A 14437-nucleotide genomic window follows, 5' to 3' on the forward strand; every position below is an offset into this window, starting at 1 on the left:
TTTTGAATGTATTGCCCTGCACTAGACGTACGTTACAACTCTGCATCGCAGCACTGATTATCAAATAGGCATAAAGACCTGGATCGTAATTCTATGGAATTTTCACATTATGCAGAATCCATGTACGAAAAGAGCGGTATGGTCGTGTGTCTTGAGCTCGCCACCAAAAAAAGGTGGTGACGTTACATTTTGCCAAAGTCGACTCAAAACAAATGATGATATCTCTGTCAAGCAAGAAGTTATTGTCATGCTTGTGGTCTCATTTTATAGCTAAATAAAATGCACTTTCAACCCCGTAAAAAGAAATACTTGAACTTTTTTAATACTGACACTGTGCTTCATAGAATTCAGATTGGGCAGGATGGCGCCTGCGGTGGTGGGGGATGTGATGGTGGGGGATGTGGTACACACGAACTCTATGGGATTGGTATTTTTAGTGCGTAATCTGCTTCTGTAAAGGCTGTAAATTGGATTCGGATCTAAACGACTCACAGCCTTACAGCTAAACAATTCTACTAATTGTTTTTAATCATTTATGATTGGTTTAGTGTAGAAAATACAAACTTTTCCATACAAAACTACCCGTTGTCATATTAAACACAAGTAAGTAATGCAGATGTCTTCAAAATCTGAAAGTTAATTACTGTAAAAATTTTTTTAATTACTTATCATAGTCAAAGTATAGATTTTCTGAAGGGAAATTTGACGAGGAATCTAAATATGGACATATTTTTTCTGTATGGGTTAGGGGGAAAATGTTTAGGTTCAAAATATGTCGAATTGTAAAATAATCGAACATACTTTGGGACACCCTATATTCCGAGATTACCAAACAGCTGTGATTTTGGTTTCTTCCGAAGTCAGTTGGCTCTCCATTTCCTCTAACCAAATAAATGTTGTTTACTTCCAGTTTATTACTGTAAGTTGGTAATAAGCAATGCATTGAGTGACCCATTTTTTATCAAAATATTTTTTATTCCACCCTGTATAACTTGCAGGTCACCCTGTATAATGAGTTGAAATGTAATTGCTGATGCCTTCAGCTTTCCAAAAATGTATACTTTTGCTAGTTTAGGGTTGATGATTGTCGAGATAATCTAATTAGAAACCCGGTTGGTGTAAAAATTCATAATATTTGTCATGTAACGCTAAGGGCACGCGAGTTCAGGACACACCGCCGTATTGTATTCAAATCTATGATTGCATACATACGCAGACATGACAGGTGATGAGTGCGGCCTACTTATAGTGCAAGGCAATACATTCAACAATGTGACATGATCAAGGGAAATGAGTCGGATGTTGCTATCATTGATTTTGAGATATTGGCAAAGAAAGTGTTAAAATTCTTTTGTTTTCTATTTTTTCAGCGATTGATAAATCGACGTAACTTCGTAAAGAAAAGTCGTAACAACATGGGGTTTTCAGTTTCTGAAAGCTCTAAATGTCTTCTTTAGAAAAACATCTAAAACTCATTTTTGACCAGGGTCGACATGTGACTCATTCCCCTTGATCATGTCACAAATTATTTTCATCTATCACAACATGGCAATTAATCCTGTTACATCACTTCTTCTACTGTTTAAGTTCAATTGCTCTGGACAGCGGTCTGGATTCTATAAGCAAAAAATGTGTATCACTGACCCACACCGTTCCATAGAAGAGTACATGATTTTCTCAAGGGAGATAACCACTAACTACCATGTGTTTGTTGATACAAGCTGAACGTAAAACAGCCCAAGTTTAACCGAATTTATGAAAACAATTGGCTTTCAACTGACACCAAAATCTGAAATTTGATGGGGTATGGGGAATGACAGCGGCGTAGCTGGGATTTTTTCAGGGGAAGCCTGTATGGGGCGGGGCCCAAACCCACCAAATTTCCCTGCACTTGGGGGGCCCCAAATAGACACTTTTTGCCAGGCTTATTGATAATAATCGTATGGTATTGCATATCGTATGGATTCCCCATCTCTCTGCCCTCCTCTCCCTCTCTCTCGTCTCTCTCTCCCTCCTTTTTCCTCTTTTTTCTTGCACTAGGTCGGGCCCAAATAGGCAATGTTTGCCAAGGGGGGGCAATTGCCCCCCTGTCCCCGGCAGCAACGCCACTGGGGAATGATGCTCTAAATCAGGTCACACACCTATAGACAAACAAACAGACAATTTACACTGAGCTAGAAAGTCAAGCACAATGGGCAATTCCAGTTGAAATCCATACACCCCCTATTGAAGACACAACCTTAATCTCCCACACAGGGGGTGTAGATTTCAAATGGAGTCACCCATTCATCAGGTAACCCCATTTGAAATTCACACTCCCTGTGTGGAAGATTAAGGTCATGTCTTCCATAGGGGTGTAAGGATTTCAACTAGAATAGCCCAAGCAGTCAACCTACCTTTTACCATCATCCTGTCATAATTACGTTGATGATAACTTGTCCCTCAAACTTAAATCGTCCACCAGCGCCTCCACGGACGCATAAGTCTTTGACCCAACAGGGCTTCGGAGAGGTAAATCGAAGATCCTTTGGCAGCATTTTGAGGACTTTGGCGTGAGGCGCCCGCTAACGGCGGGAGTTTCCGACTTGCGCCTGTTTGGCGCGCGGCTGGACTAGTCATGACGGGTTCCCGCACAACCGGTTTTTGTTTATACTTCATCGATGTACGACTTAGTCTGTGTATTTCCAGTGTGGCAGGCAACCTGTTAACAATGCAACTGCGGCAGGTAGGTAGCCAATGCGGCAACTGTCAAATCCTTGTCCTTATTCATAACGTTTAACTATAACATAACCAATCCTTTCAAATCTCCATTTTGAGAAGAGAAAAACAATACAGAAGTATACAGGTGTCTGTACAATCAAAGCGTCTTCATCAACCGATTACTTCATTAGTACATCAACAAACTTGATTTGCGTTTCATTTCACCACGATTCACAAACGACAAATAAAATCCCGGCGGTCATGTACTTTCAGTGAAAAAGTTTGCAGACGACATTGCCACCACTTTAGCACCTGTCACAACACAGCTGAACAGCAACTGTTAATGTGACGTTTCCAGTTCCCTGGGTTTTTTTTTTATCAGGTTATTATCTACACAGCCAGGTACCTGCTTGCAAACCACCCAGTAACCTGCTGATTGTTAAATTTATTTTGTGCTCATAAAGGCTTCCTGTTTTTGTTTTCATAGTATTGTCCGAATTCCACTAAAGGAATCTTCTTATACAGCCAATGATTACCAAATGAATCTCAATTTGCATTGGTCACCAATCCGCTTCCATCCACTTACTTAACAGATTAAGAGCCAACAGATAAACTGACTTCTGTAAATTCCCGTTATAAATTTGGCTTTTGAATTACTATGTTGATGTTACAAGCCAATGTTTACTGTTCTGGAACCGTTTTCCTCACTTGTAGATCAAATTATTTCAATATTTGCAAAGTACCAAAATAACACATTGCACACAAAATCATTTCCATACTCCTTTTCTCGTAAAAGCTCACAGCTATCCTGATGAAAATTGGATGTTCACTGCATATCCAATATATGCATTTGAATATTCATGACATCATTAATGAATATTCATGAGGTGCTTAATGAATCCCAATCCAATATACACAGATTGTTGTCACACTTGTCCCAATCCAATATATACAGATCGTTGTCAAACTCTCACCATTTTTTCTCTTAGCAGGTGACTATCACTTGGTTTAGTTAATAACTAACTTGGTTTAGTTCACAACTAACTTGGTTTAGTTCACAACTAACTTGGTTTAGTTTGATTACTTGGTGAATGAGTATCTGTAATAAAGAAGACAGGAAAACTGCATTAACGTAAACAATACTTACTAGGCAACTTAGTTTATAACTAACTTGGGTTATTTTATAACTAACTTGGTTTAGTTTGATTACTTGGTGAATGAGTATCTGTAATAAAGAAGACAGGAAAACTGCATTAACGTAAACAACACTTACTTGGTAACTGTGTCTGACCCATTAAATTTGTAATACAATCCATCCCATTTTAATACGACGACAAGAAAACCTAAATGTCACAATGGATATGGTAGCTCTTTTTCAACCTTTTAAAAACTGGTAATATAGATTTCTAGAGTGCATTATAGTTTTATGTGACACAATCTAATCCAATCGAACCAAAGTCGGCAATAATGAAATTGAGATACAGGTGCACAAACAAGGAGCAAAAATGCAAGAAATGCAAAAAAATGGAACATGGGACTAAAAATCCAGAACTATACAACCTCTTTACTAAAAAAACTGCAGTGTACACTTATCTTAAGGTTTTGTGATTCTTGATGAGATGAGATGAGATGAGATGAGATGAGATGAGATGAGATGAGATGAGATGAGATGAGAGGAGAGGAGAGGATCAGGAGAGGAGAGGAGAGGAGAGAAAAGAGAAAATACAAAAGAGAGAAAAGAGAGAAAAGAAAAGAGAACAGAGAAAAGAAAAGAAATACAAGACAAATATAAGACAAGAAAGAAAGAAAGAAAGAAAGAAAGAAAGAAAGAAAGAAAGAAAGAAAGAAAGAAAGAAAGAAAGAAAGAAAGAAAGAAAGAAAGAAAGAAAGAAACAAAGAAAGAAAGAAAGAAACAAACAAACAAACAAACAAACAAACAAAGAAAGGAAAATATAAAAATATAAAAACAGGATGTAAACAAGTCTATACCTTGCGTGTAGGCACGTCTGTCACATCTCTCCTGCGATGGATGTTTCCTGGTGTATTATTCACCCCTTAAATCATTGATTGATGAGACTTGAGTGACTTTTCCGCTCGTAAGCTAGTACACATAGGCCTACACATTTACAACTCAGCCATGAGAGCATCCTGGAAAGAAAATAGAAATAGAAAAAAAAATAAGAAAACAAAAAAGAAAGAGATGATATTGCTTATTTCACTGAAGATAATCTTAAAATCATATAAACAGAAGCAAAAACAGAGCTAAACTCTGAATCATTTAAAGACAATGGGTCCAAATTTGTTTCATCTTTTTCTGAAATATCAATTACCGTATTCGTCCGAGTATAGTCCCACGCTCGAGTATAATCCCACCCCCCATTTTTTTTTTTTTAAAGTTTATATGTCATACTCTATTAATGATTTCAAAATGCATTGAATTCCATTCATAAAACACAACACATTCCCAGTGACTGCCCTGCCCATTTTCCCATGGATAGCTTGCTGTTGGATCAGTACAGGATTGGTGGATTTTCCATGGTCAGAGGGATTAATGGATGATAAATTGAAATAGTCTACTACAGTAGACTATTGCATGTAATGATATTGTCCAATACCAGTGAGGGCATGGTGGCTCAGTGGTTACGGCCTTGGACTCATAATCTGAGAGCTTGCTTTACGTGCGTGGGTTCGAGTCCCCATCCGCCACCGTGTTGCGCCCTTGGGCAAGGTGCTTTGTCTCGCTTGCTTCACCCCACCCAGGTGCAATGGGAAGCTGTTAGGGGTAGTCACAGTCGTTGTACTGAAGAACCCTGCGCCATTTGCAGGCAGCAAACGTGGTTCCGACATATTCTAATAACGGCGGAATAAATGTAAAGCGCTTTGAGGCTGTTTACGGCATAAAGCGCTATATAAATATCTACATTTTTTATTATTTTTTTTATTTTACTATTAATTCTGGTTTTGATAGAAATAAGCAGCATCAATAGTAACCATTGCAAAATCTGGATGTGCGCTGTTCGTTAAGGTGGTACTACACCCCTTCATAAATTTGTGTCCATTTTTGCTGTTTTCTCAAAAAATAATAACACACTGGGTTACAAAAGTTATGTATATTATAGGGGCAAGGAATCCAGTTACTATAGGGGAATTTCAGAGACTCAAGATAACCAGTATTCGCTGTCGTAGTGTACGTTAGACCGTTGCTAGGTCAACTGGATCACGCTTTCTTTGTTACGAACCACTGATCGAAATGATCACAACACAAAGCCTATGGCATATCAAAATTCGGAACAGGTGTATGACCCCAGGCTTGGAGCAGTAACCAATGGTTACTAACATGCACTACGACAGCGAATACATATGTTGAACAGCCATGGTTTCCTTTTGCAACAGGCTGCCACTTGCTTCAAAAACATTCAAAAATGCGTATGCGATGTTCATAACACATACTACGTACACGCCGTGCGGGACACACACCCCCACGCACACACGCCAGAGGATCGTACCGTATTACAACCGCCAGAGTAACAAATAATAGCGCTTGTAGTAAATTCCAATTTTCTTTGCTTTACCTCACTTGTTCGGCTCAAAATTAAAAGGGGATATATCTGACGGTAAAAGCTAACATTTTATGGAAAATAAATACAAATCTATTTTTAAAGAAATGTTACAATATGGCTTTAAACCTCAAAAGGACAGAAATCATCAAATCAAATTCTAAAGCCATTCAGCTTCAACTTGAAGTGCAAATAGATCATGTGTAGATAGAATACAAATTGAATATCAATTATTTAACACATTGATATCTGTGATCTCAGCAGTCAGCAAACATGGTGTCAGTTTACCATAGGCTATTGCAGTTGAAATCACTACACCCCCTATGGAAGACATGACCTTAAACTCCCAATTTTCAAGTTTCAAATGGCATCACCCATTCAGGAAACCCCATTTGAAATTCACACTCCTTGTGTGGCAGATTAAGGTCATGTCTTCCACAGTGGAGTGTATTTTAAACAAAATAGCCCCAATGCATGATACATGTATAATCATTCACTCCGTAGCATAAAGAAGGCACCAAAAACAAGAAATTTAAAAAAAAGGTAGATTATTTATTGTTTTTTGAAAACCACTCTGGCATATATATTTTATTTAAACAACTTTCAAGGAATATTTTCATTTGACGTCAATCACAATAAATTATTGAGAAGAGAGTAGCCACTTGAGTTTCTGCAAGTTACATGTGACCTCCGTGACAGGCAGGGATAGCGCGAGCTGAAAATTTTAAAACCTTATTAATTTTTTCTGGCAAAACCCAAATTTAAGAGGTTCAATGAGAATTTTAAGGGGTCGAAAATTTTTTTTTAAAAATCATTTTGTACTACTGTGTGTGCGCAATTACCAGAAGTACAGCCTGTCTCAAAAAAAATTGTGCAAGTGAAAAGCGCCCTCTTTGGCAATTAGACAATACTGTTATGACATGATGCTTACATCAACGCCAAGGCGCATACATGTATGTAGCAAACAGTGTACAATCTGTTCTTAATAAATGCTATCTACTGAAAATAGCAGCAAATAATTACCATATGCAGGGACTATAATGCAGTACAATCTGTTCATGACATATGATATCTTTATAGTTTTTTTTTACTGATGTTTGTTAGCAGTAATGTTGATCATAATAACTGCTATACGTATATCTACCGATGACAGCAATAATCTCTATGCAGCAAAGGTTAAACCATAATTATTTCAATTAAATGCTATCTACTGAAGATAGCAGTAAGGATCTGGACTTTATCCTCTGAGTTGGTATAAACCAAAGCTATACATGTATGTGGCATAGTGTATAATCTGTTCTCAATATAAATGCTATCTACTGACGATAGCAGCAAAATATGCAGTACAATCTGTTCATAACAAATGATATCTACTGTAGTATTGCTGATGACAGTATTGTTGGCTGATGATAGCAGTAATGCTGGTCCTAATAACTGTTATCTACCGATGACAGCAATAATTTCTATGCATCAAAGGTTTAACTATATGTTTCAATTAAATGCTATCTACTGAAGATAGCAGTAATCTATCTGGATCTGGATTTTATCCTCTGAGTTGGTATAAACCAAAGCCATACATGTATGCAACAAATAGTGTACAATCTGTTCTTAACGACCCATTCAGTGATCCCAGTGCAAGTGTAAAAAAAATTAAAATTGTTTATAAATTGCTTAAAAGTGAAGGATAAGTCATTCAAGTTGTCATTTGGTATTTTTGAAATGAAGAAAAACAAAGAAAACAGCAGTACTGACAAAAGTTGAAGCCCCATTCAAAAGCTTTCAAATACATGTAGCTAATTTAGATACTGTCAGTATCTAAATTACAGATTTGTGTAAAATGTCTTATTTTGTCGTAAATACACGGCTTTCGGCTGAACCACTTGCAGGCTATGTTAGCACATCTATGACAATAACAAAGATACCAAAATCGGAATTTTGATGATTTTTACGATCGTCCGGATGAGCAAATCACTGAATGGGCCTTTAATAAATGCTATCTACTGAAGATTGCAGGAAGTACAATCTGTTCATAATAAATGATATGTACTGATGATAGCCGTAATGCAATCAAGTCAGATTTTGTTATCTGTTCCTGACCGGGCCCGTAGATGGTTTACTTTTTTCTGTAAAAATAGCAAAACTGAGCCAAAAATGTCAACATTTGAGATAAATATCCCTCAAATCATGAACTTTCTGTGACATTTGTCTTAAAACATAGGCTTCCAAAAATCAATTGTAGAGGGGTTAAGGTCTGCTGAAGATATCAACAATCATAAGCAGCAAAGATTGTACTTTCACCACTTTAATCTATGTGATAGGAATCTATCTGATAGGAATGACTTACTCACAAAATTCATCAAATAAAAATAGATTGTAAAAGTGTCAATGTTCATCATAATGTTCCAAATCAACATGTAACATTCAGTTGAGACATTCATTGGTGAGCATTTACTACCATGACAACCAGAATTAAGCTATAGATATCTATACAGTCGGAGGGCCATCATGCGCGTTTTCCGTTAAAGGTCAAATTATTAACGGACGCGACCTTGGCAAAAATGACCGTCGCACTCTTGGGTATGCTTTTTACTTTTCCCGGAAAATTTCGATTTGAAATGTATCGTATTATGTGTAGCCAATCATCTTGGGCAATTAACAAATAAGTTTTATTAGAAAATATCTTCACAATTCTCTACTTGATTTCCATTTTGTCTACTTTTGTCGTTAGAATTCGTGATTTTTTTGCGCTTGCTTTACCTTCAAATTTATTTTCGTTGCTAAGGACTTCTAACCGGATATTTTCTGTCTTAACGCTTTAATCATTCTAATTTTTAGCCAGACAAGTAATTTCAACCTTTATCTATCGATTAGTCTTTGTCCAAAATTTTGAACTTAAAATTCTAAATTGTTATAATAGTTTAAATTGGTTACCCAGATTAGGCCCATCGCGAAAATTAAGTAAACAACTTCATAACAATACCGCGTGACTTGACACCATGAACGCAGTACACGCAGCGTGACTTTGTTGCGCCTAAGCGCGCCATTCATCTGCGTTCAGTGAAATACGCAGCGCAGTTTAACACTGCTCGCATGAACCTTCTCAATGCTGTTGTCGCATGGCCTACTATTTTTCCGTCTTGTAAAATACCCTTTTCATCCCGGCAGGTTTTTGTCTTAACCAACCAAAAATCTTGATTTTTTAATATGAGGATAATAAGCCATGTTTCTAATCATATGCAAATTCCTGATTTATGAACTCGCACCACTTTTAAAATAACGCAGTTTTTCTTACTCTTTTATCTCAATTCATGACAAAAATTTGTATTTATGTGCCCATATCATATTCCTTGCAAAGTTACGGTATTTTTTGTGAACATATATGGAATGTTGAAACCCTTTCTTGTAATTATATATAAAATATATAGCTATTAGGAGTTGTAGAGAGAAATTTGGAAGCTTTTAAAACTGCAACCCAAATCAAGCAAATTTAACTTTTCGTTGTGTGCGTATTCATAGCGTACAGTTTAATAATAGCGCGTCAAAGTTGAATGGCCCTCCAACTGTATAGTTATTCCTTGATACAGTTTAATAGTTTGAACCTTAAACTTCAATTTCAAATGGACAATGAGACATAATATTCAGTGGAGTAGTATCGGCTCCATTATTAATAGTATATCCTTTAAACACGTTTTGCTCATACACATATTTTGTCTTTCACGCGCGTACGCCACTATATGTTGCAACCAACGATTACTACTACATTGTAGCTGATAGGAATGACTTGCTCACAAAATTCATCGAATAAAAATAGATTGTAAAAGTGTCAATGTTCATCATAATGTTCCAAATCAACAAGTAACATTCAGTTGAGACATTGGTGAGCATTTACTGCCATGACAACCAGAATTAAGCTATAGATATCTATAGTTATTCCTTGATAGTTTGAACCTTAAACTTCAATTTCAAATGGACAATGAGAGATAATCTCCAGTGTAGTAGTATCGGCTCCATTATTAGTAGCATATCCTTCAAACACGTTTTGCTCTGACACATATTTTGTCCTTCACTTATGTACGCCACTATATGTTGCAACCAACGATTACTACTACATTGTAGCTGATAGGAATGACTTTAATACTCACAAAATTCATCAAATAAAAATAGATTGTAAAAGTGTCAATGTTCATCATAATGTTCCAAATCAACATGTAACATTCAGTGGAGACATTGGTGAGCATTACTACCATGACAACCGGATTATACATGTACACATTTAAGCTGCAATGCACAAAGAGCAGTCAGTAACATTGAATGTCTCAATTCAAATCCAAACATTCGTCAGGTGCCCGCGAGAGGTATAAGACAACCAGGTAGATAATGAACCATTATTCAACCATACGCAAAATGATCAGGAAATGTCCATGAAGTTATTACTTCAAAGTTTTCTAACAAGTTTATTACAACACTATATTGTTTGAGAAACACATTTCTGCTTCTCAGCAATGCAACTCAAAATTTGGAAACATTTAGGGATTCAATCATGTTTCACCGTTGTTCATCACCGTTTAACAACGATGCGACGCGTCTGTCTGCATGGTTTACTTGAGCGAAGTAAACCACGCAGACGCCCGCCGTGAGTTGTTAACGGTGATGAACAACGGTGAAACATGATTGAATCCTTTCAACTAACGAAAAGAAGCTAAATATTGTATAATTCACGATTATTTTACGAGGAATGTCAGTTAATCATTGCCACTCAGCCTTACAAAAACTTCGATGATTTCTCTTTTGATATCAGCAATAAAACTACAGAATAAAACGGCAATGTTTAGCCGCTACCTGAAAAATACTGAATTCAACTTGTAAGCTGGCAACCGCACAAAGGTTCCAGGCATGACGAATTTTACGCGCTCTCGCGTAACGCATAGTCTCGCTCGCGTTCGCATTATACGCTACAGTAAAAGTGTTGGTTCATCACGGTTTAACAACGGTTGGCTCCTGTACAAAGGTATAGGAAGAGTTGTTGAAATTGTTTTAATGGTAGGCCTCAATCTAAGATAGAAAACATGGTTTTGCCGACAGCAGTCAAATTTTGCGGGGGGTAGGAGTCAAAAAATTTAAATTTTTTTTTTTTTTAACTAGTAACTACTATACCATTCACAGTACCTCTATTATGTTACAACAACACAATAACGTAACACATGATTAATCTGTTATATGGCTCTCACAATTTGCCGACAATCACACATACCTTTGACTACATTTGCCGACAGTCACATGGTTTTGCCGACAGCAGTCAAATTTTGCCGACAAAATTGCGTATTGGGGGTGTCACACCCCCATACCCCCCTCTATGACTGCCCTGAATCTGTCTCTTTATTACATTTCCTTCTTTTTTTATTTGCTGCTTTTTTATTTAATTCTGTTCTCATTATTTTAGCTTCTTTTTTTTCTTACCGGTACATTTCCTGATTAGTTTCTTTCCTTCTTTGTTTCGTTCCCGTTTCATTTAGTTACTTAAAACCTGTTGGCCTATTACTCGTACCTCTTTTGTCATTTTAATTTCATTTTTCTTCATAGTACCGCTTCATGTTGTTTATACAACACACATCTTTTTCCCGTATTTATTACGTCCTCTCATAGCGTGTACATGCGGAAGTGTTCATCCGTTATCATAATCCCGTGACCCGTCCATGTACCTTTTTGTCCTTAATATTTTATTTATTTTTCCTTCTTTCTGTATTGTCATGTCCACTGGTCTCTGGCTCTTAAAGTCGCGTGGCTCTGCGCCGTTCTGTAGCAAGCATTGGCGTAGTGCGACATGCACGCTGGCGCTTAACGCGCTGCCTACCAGCTGCAGTTTTTCTTATCTTATTCCCCGTTCTTACCCATATTTTCACTGTTTTTGCAGCCAATTCTTGACCGATTTCAACCAAATAAAGTCCAGGCAATTTCCGTATATTCCTCGATCTCCCGTATGAATTTGGCGACATTTGGATCGAAACTGACGGAGCCTTTTACATATGCCACATACATAGATACATACACACAACATTAGCCTATTTATAGTAAGATTTTCATGACAATATTTGGAATCAGCATGAAAAATGCATTAGAATGAGTACAAACAAGCCTAGTATTGGTTCAGTGGTTCTTCAGACAGCTCTTGATATTTTGAGAAAATATTTCAAAACTTGGGACTATTTATGTTGAAGCCTACATGTGTAGAGCATTAATTATTCAATGAGAACAAATAGGGACTATGTGCAGAGCATTTATTATTCAATGAGAACAAATAGGGACTCCATCGGGGCTTGACACTCGCATAGCTAAACATCGAGCTAACTTCAGACAGTATGTTCTTGTGATTAACAAAACCAAGAGTATATAAACTTGATAATTTCCTACTTTTTGGTTTGGGAAAAAATAAACACTTTTTGAAGAAAAAATCCCTTTCACCCACTGAAAAACATGTTAAGTCATTTCTTGAAAATTAAGGTATAAAAATAAGCCCTTCTGTAAAAATATATACCCCTGAACAAAACTACATGTTTACTTAATAAACATGGTAACAGGGTTCGGTTTTTGCCGGCAAAAATAGGGACAAGGGTGGCAAAAACTGGCAAAAACCTGTTTTTGCCCAGTTTAAACTGGCAAAACTGGCAAAAACTGGCAAAAACTCACTTATAGTCACTCAAATATTAAAAAGTAACACAGAAAGCTAATAAACAGTAACACACAACTTTGGATGAATCATTCAACATATTTTTTGTCTCATAAGTCCTTAAAATGATTTTGAATTTGATATATTCGGTTAAATTTCACTTGAACAATGAAAACTCATGCCTTTAATTTCTTCATATATGCTACTTATAATTACAATTATTTTTATAACTTGATAATTTGTTTTGAGATGAAAAAAACTAAACTATAAATCACTTTTTTAGTTTTTTCCAGCAAAAACTGGTAAAAACTGTTTTTGCCAAGCAGTTAAAACCATGTTTTTTTTCACCTGTGGCAAAAACCTGCGAACCCTGCATGGTAAAGCAGAGTTTGATGAGTAACATCGTCCATGGCAATGTCAAGATATACATCAATTATTAAGCACTTAATTTCCGATGCATATCGCCTATAGAGCTTTTATCACAGTAATCACTGATGCACATCATAATGCTCTCTACTCTAAAGTTAGTAGCATGTGTAGTATTTATAGATTTGGTTATGTGTTCTATACACTCAAAAAGTATATAACAATACAAAATGCAATTAAATCTACAATGTGATCTCCGTACAACACTTGTTAGGCTTCTATTCACCATCACATGACACAGAGTTCTGCTCTCATCTAGAGACAAAAAATAAGCACATGATATTAAACACTATTGTTCAGCCTGCGGGCAGTTCTTGTCACTTCCTAGAGATGTAAATTAGATTGAGATGCTAATTGCATGGTGATTAGACCTAAAAAAGAATATTATGTCTCACAGCCCATGGCAGTTTCAAAAACGAATGCAGAATGCAGGTTTTTTAAAAAGATTTTTTGAATTCTTGGCCCTTGCCCAATTTTACCCTCCCCTTGTTTTTACAGCATATGCTCATCCCTACACAGCAGAAAAGTTAAGTCTTTCTATTATTATGCAAAAACACACATCGACTGCTCAGTGCCAGAAGTGGGCAAGTACAATAGCTGCCATGCAAACATTTTGCAATGTACACACAGTATATTGTACTCACCTACACATGGCAGCTATTGCACTTACCCACTTCTGGCACTGAGCAGTGGACATGTATAAAATGTGGAACCTTGCTTTATTTTGCAAAGAGGCCGGGCAAAGAGGACAGTCAATTGTACATGGAACATCAACAATGTCAATGCCTTTCAACATTAACTGTGTTCAAGACATCTACACACACATACATTATAGTGACCCAACAGAAAGATGTCCTGGCTTTGACCCCCCTACCCCCCAAGAGGATGATCAATCGTACATGGAACATCAACGCCAATGGATTTCAACATCAAGTGTGTTCAAGACATCTACACACACATACATTATAGTGACCCAACAGCAAGATGTCCTGGCTTTGACCTCCCCCCCAAGAGGATGGTCAATCGTACATGGAACATCAACAACATCTATGGCTTTCAACATCAAGTGTGTTCAAGTCATCTACACACA

At 36.9% G+C, this 14437-nt stretch overlaps 1 protein-coding gene across 1 annotated transcript in view; it reads right to left on the reverse strand.

The window, feature by feature from the left end:
- Positions 1–14437, reverse strand: part of LOC140139603 (cAMP and cAMP-inhibited cGMP 3',5'-cyclic phosphodiesterase 10A-like) — a 148933-nt gene that overhangs the window by 118104 nt on the left and 16392 nt on the right. The window contains exons 2-3 of the mRNA XM_072161308.1: positions 4690–4848; positions 2397–3799 (exon numbers count right to left, since the gene is read on the reverse strand). Coding sequence (XP_072017409.1) covers positions 2397–2409 — 13 coding nt within the window. The 5' untranslated portion in view covers positions 2410–3799; positions 4690–4848. The remainder of the gene's footprint in view (positions 1–2396; positions 3800–4689; positions 4849–14437) is intronic.

The sequence above is a fragment of the Amphiura filiformis genome, chromosome 18, assembly GCF_039555335.1.
Source record: "Amphiura filiformis chromosome 18, Afil_fr2py, whole genome shotgun sequence".
Taxonomy (NCBI): domain Eukaryota; kingdom Metazoa; phylum Echinodermata; class Ophiuroidea; order Amphilepidida; family Amphiuridae; genus Amphiura; species Amphiura filiformis.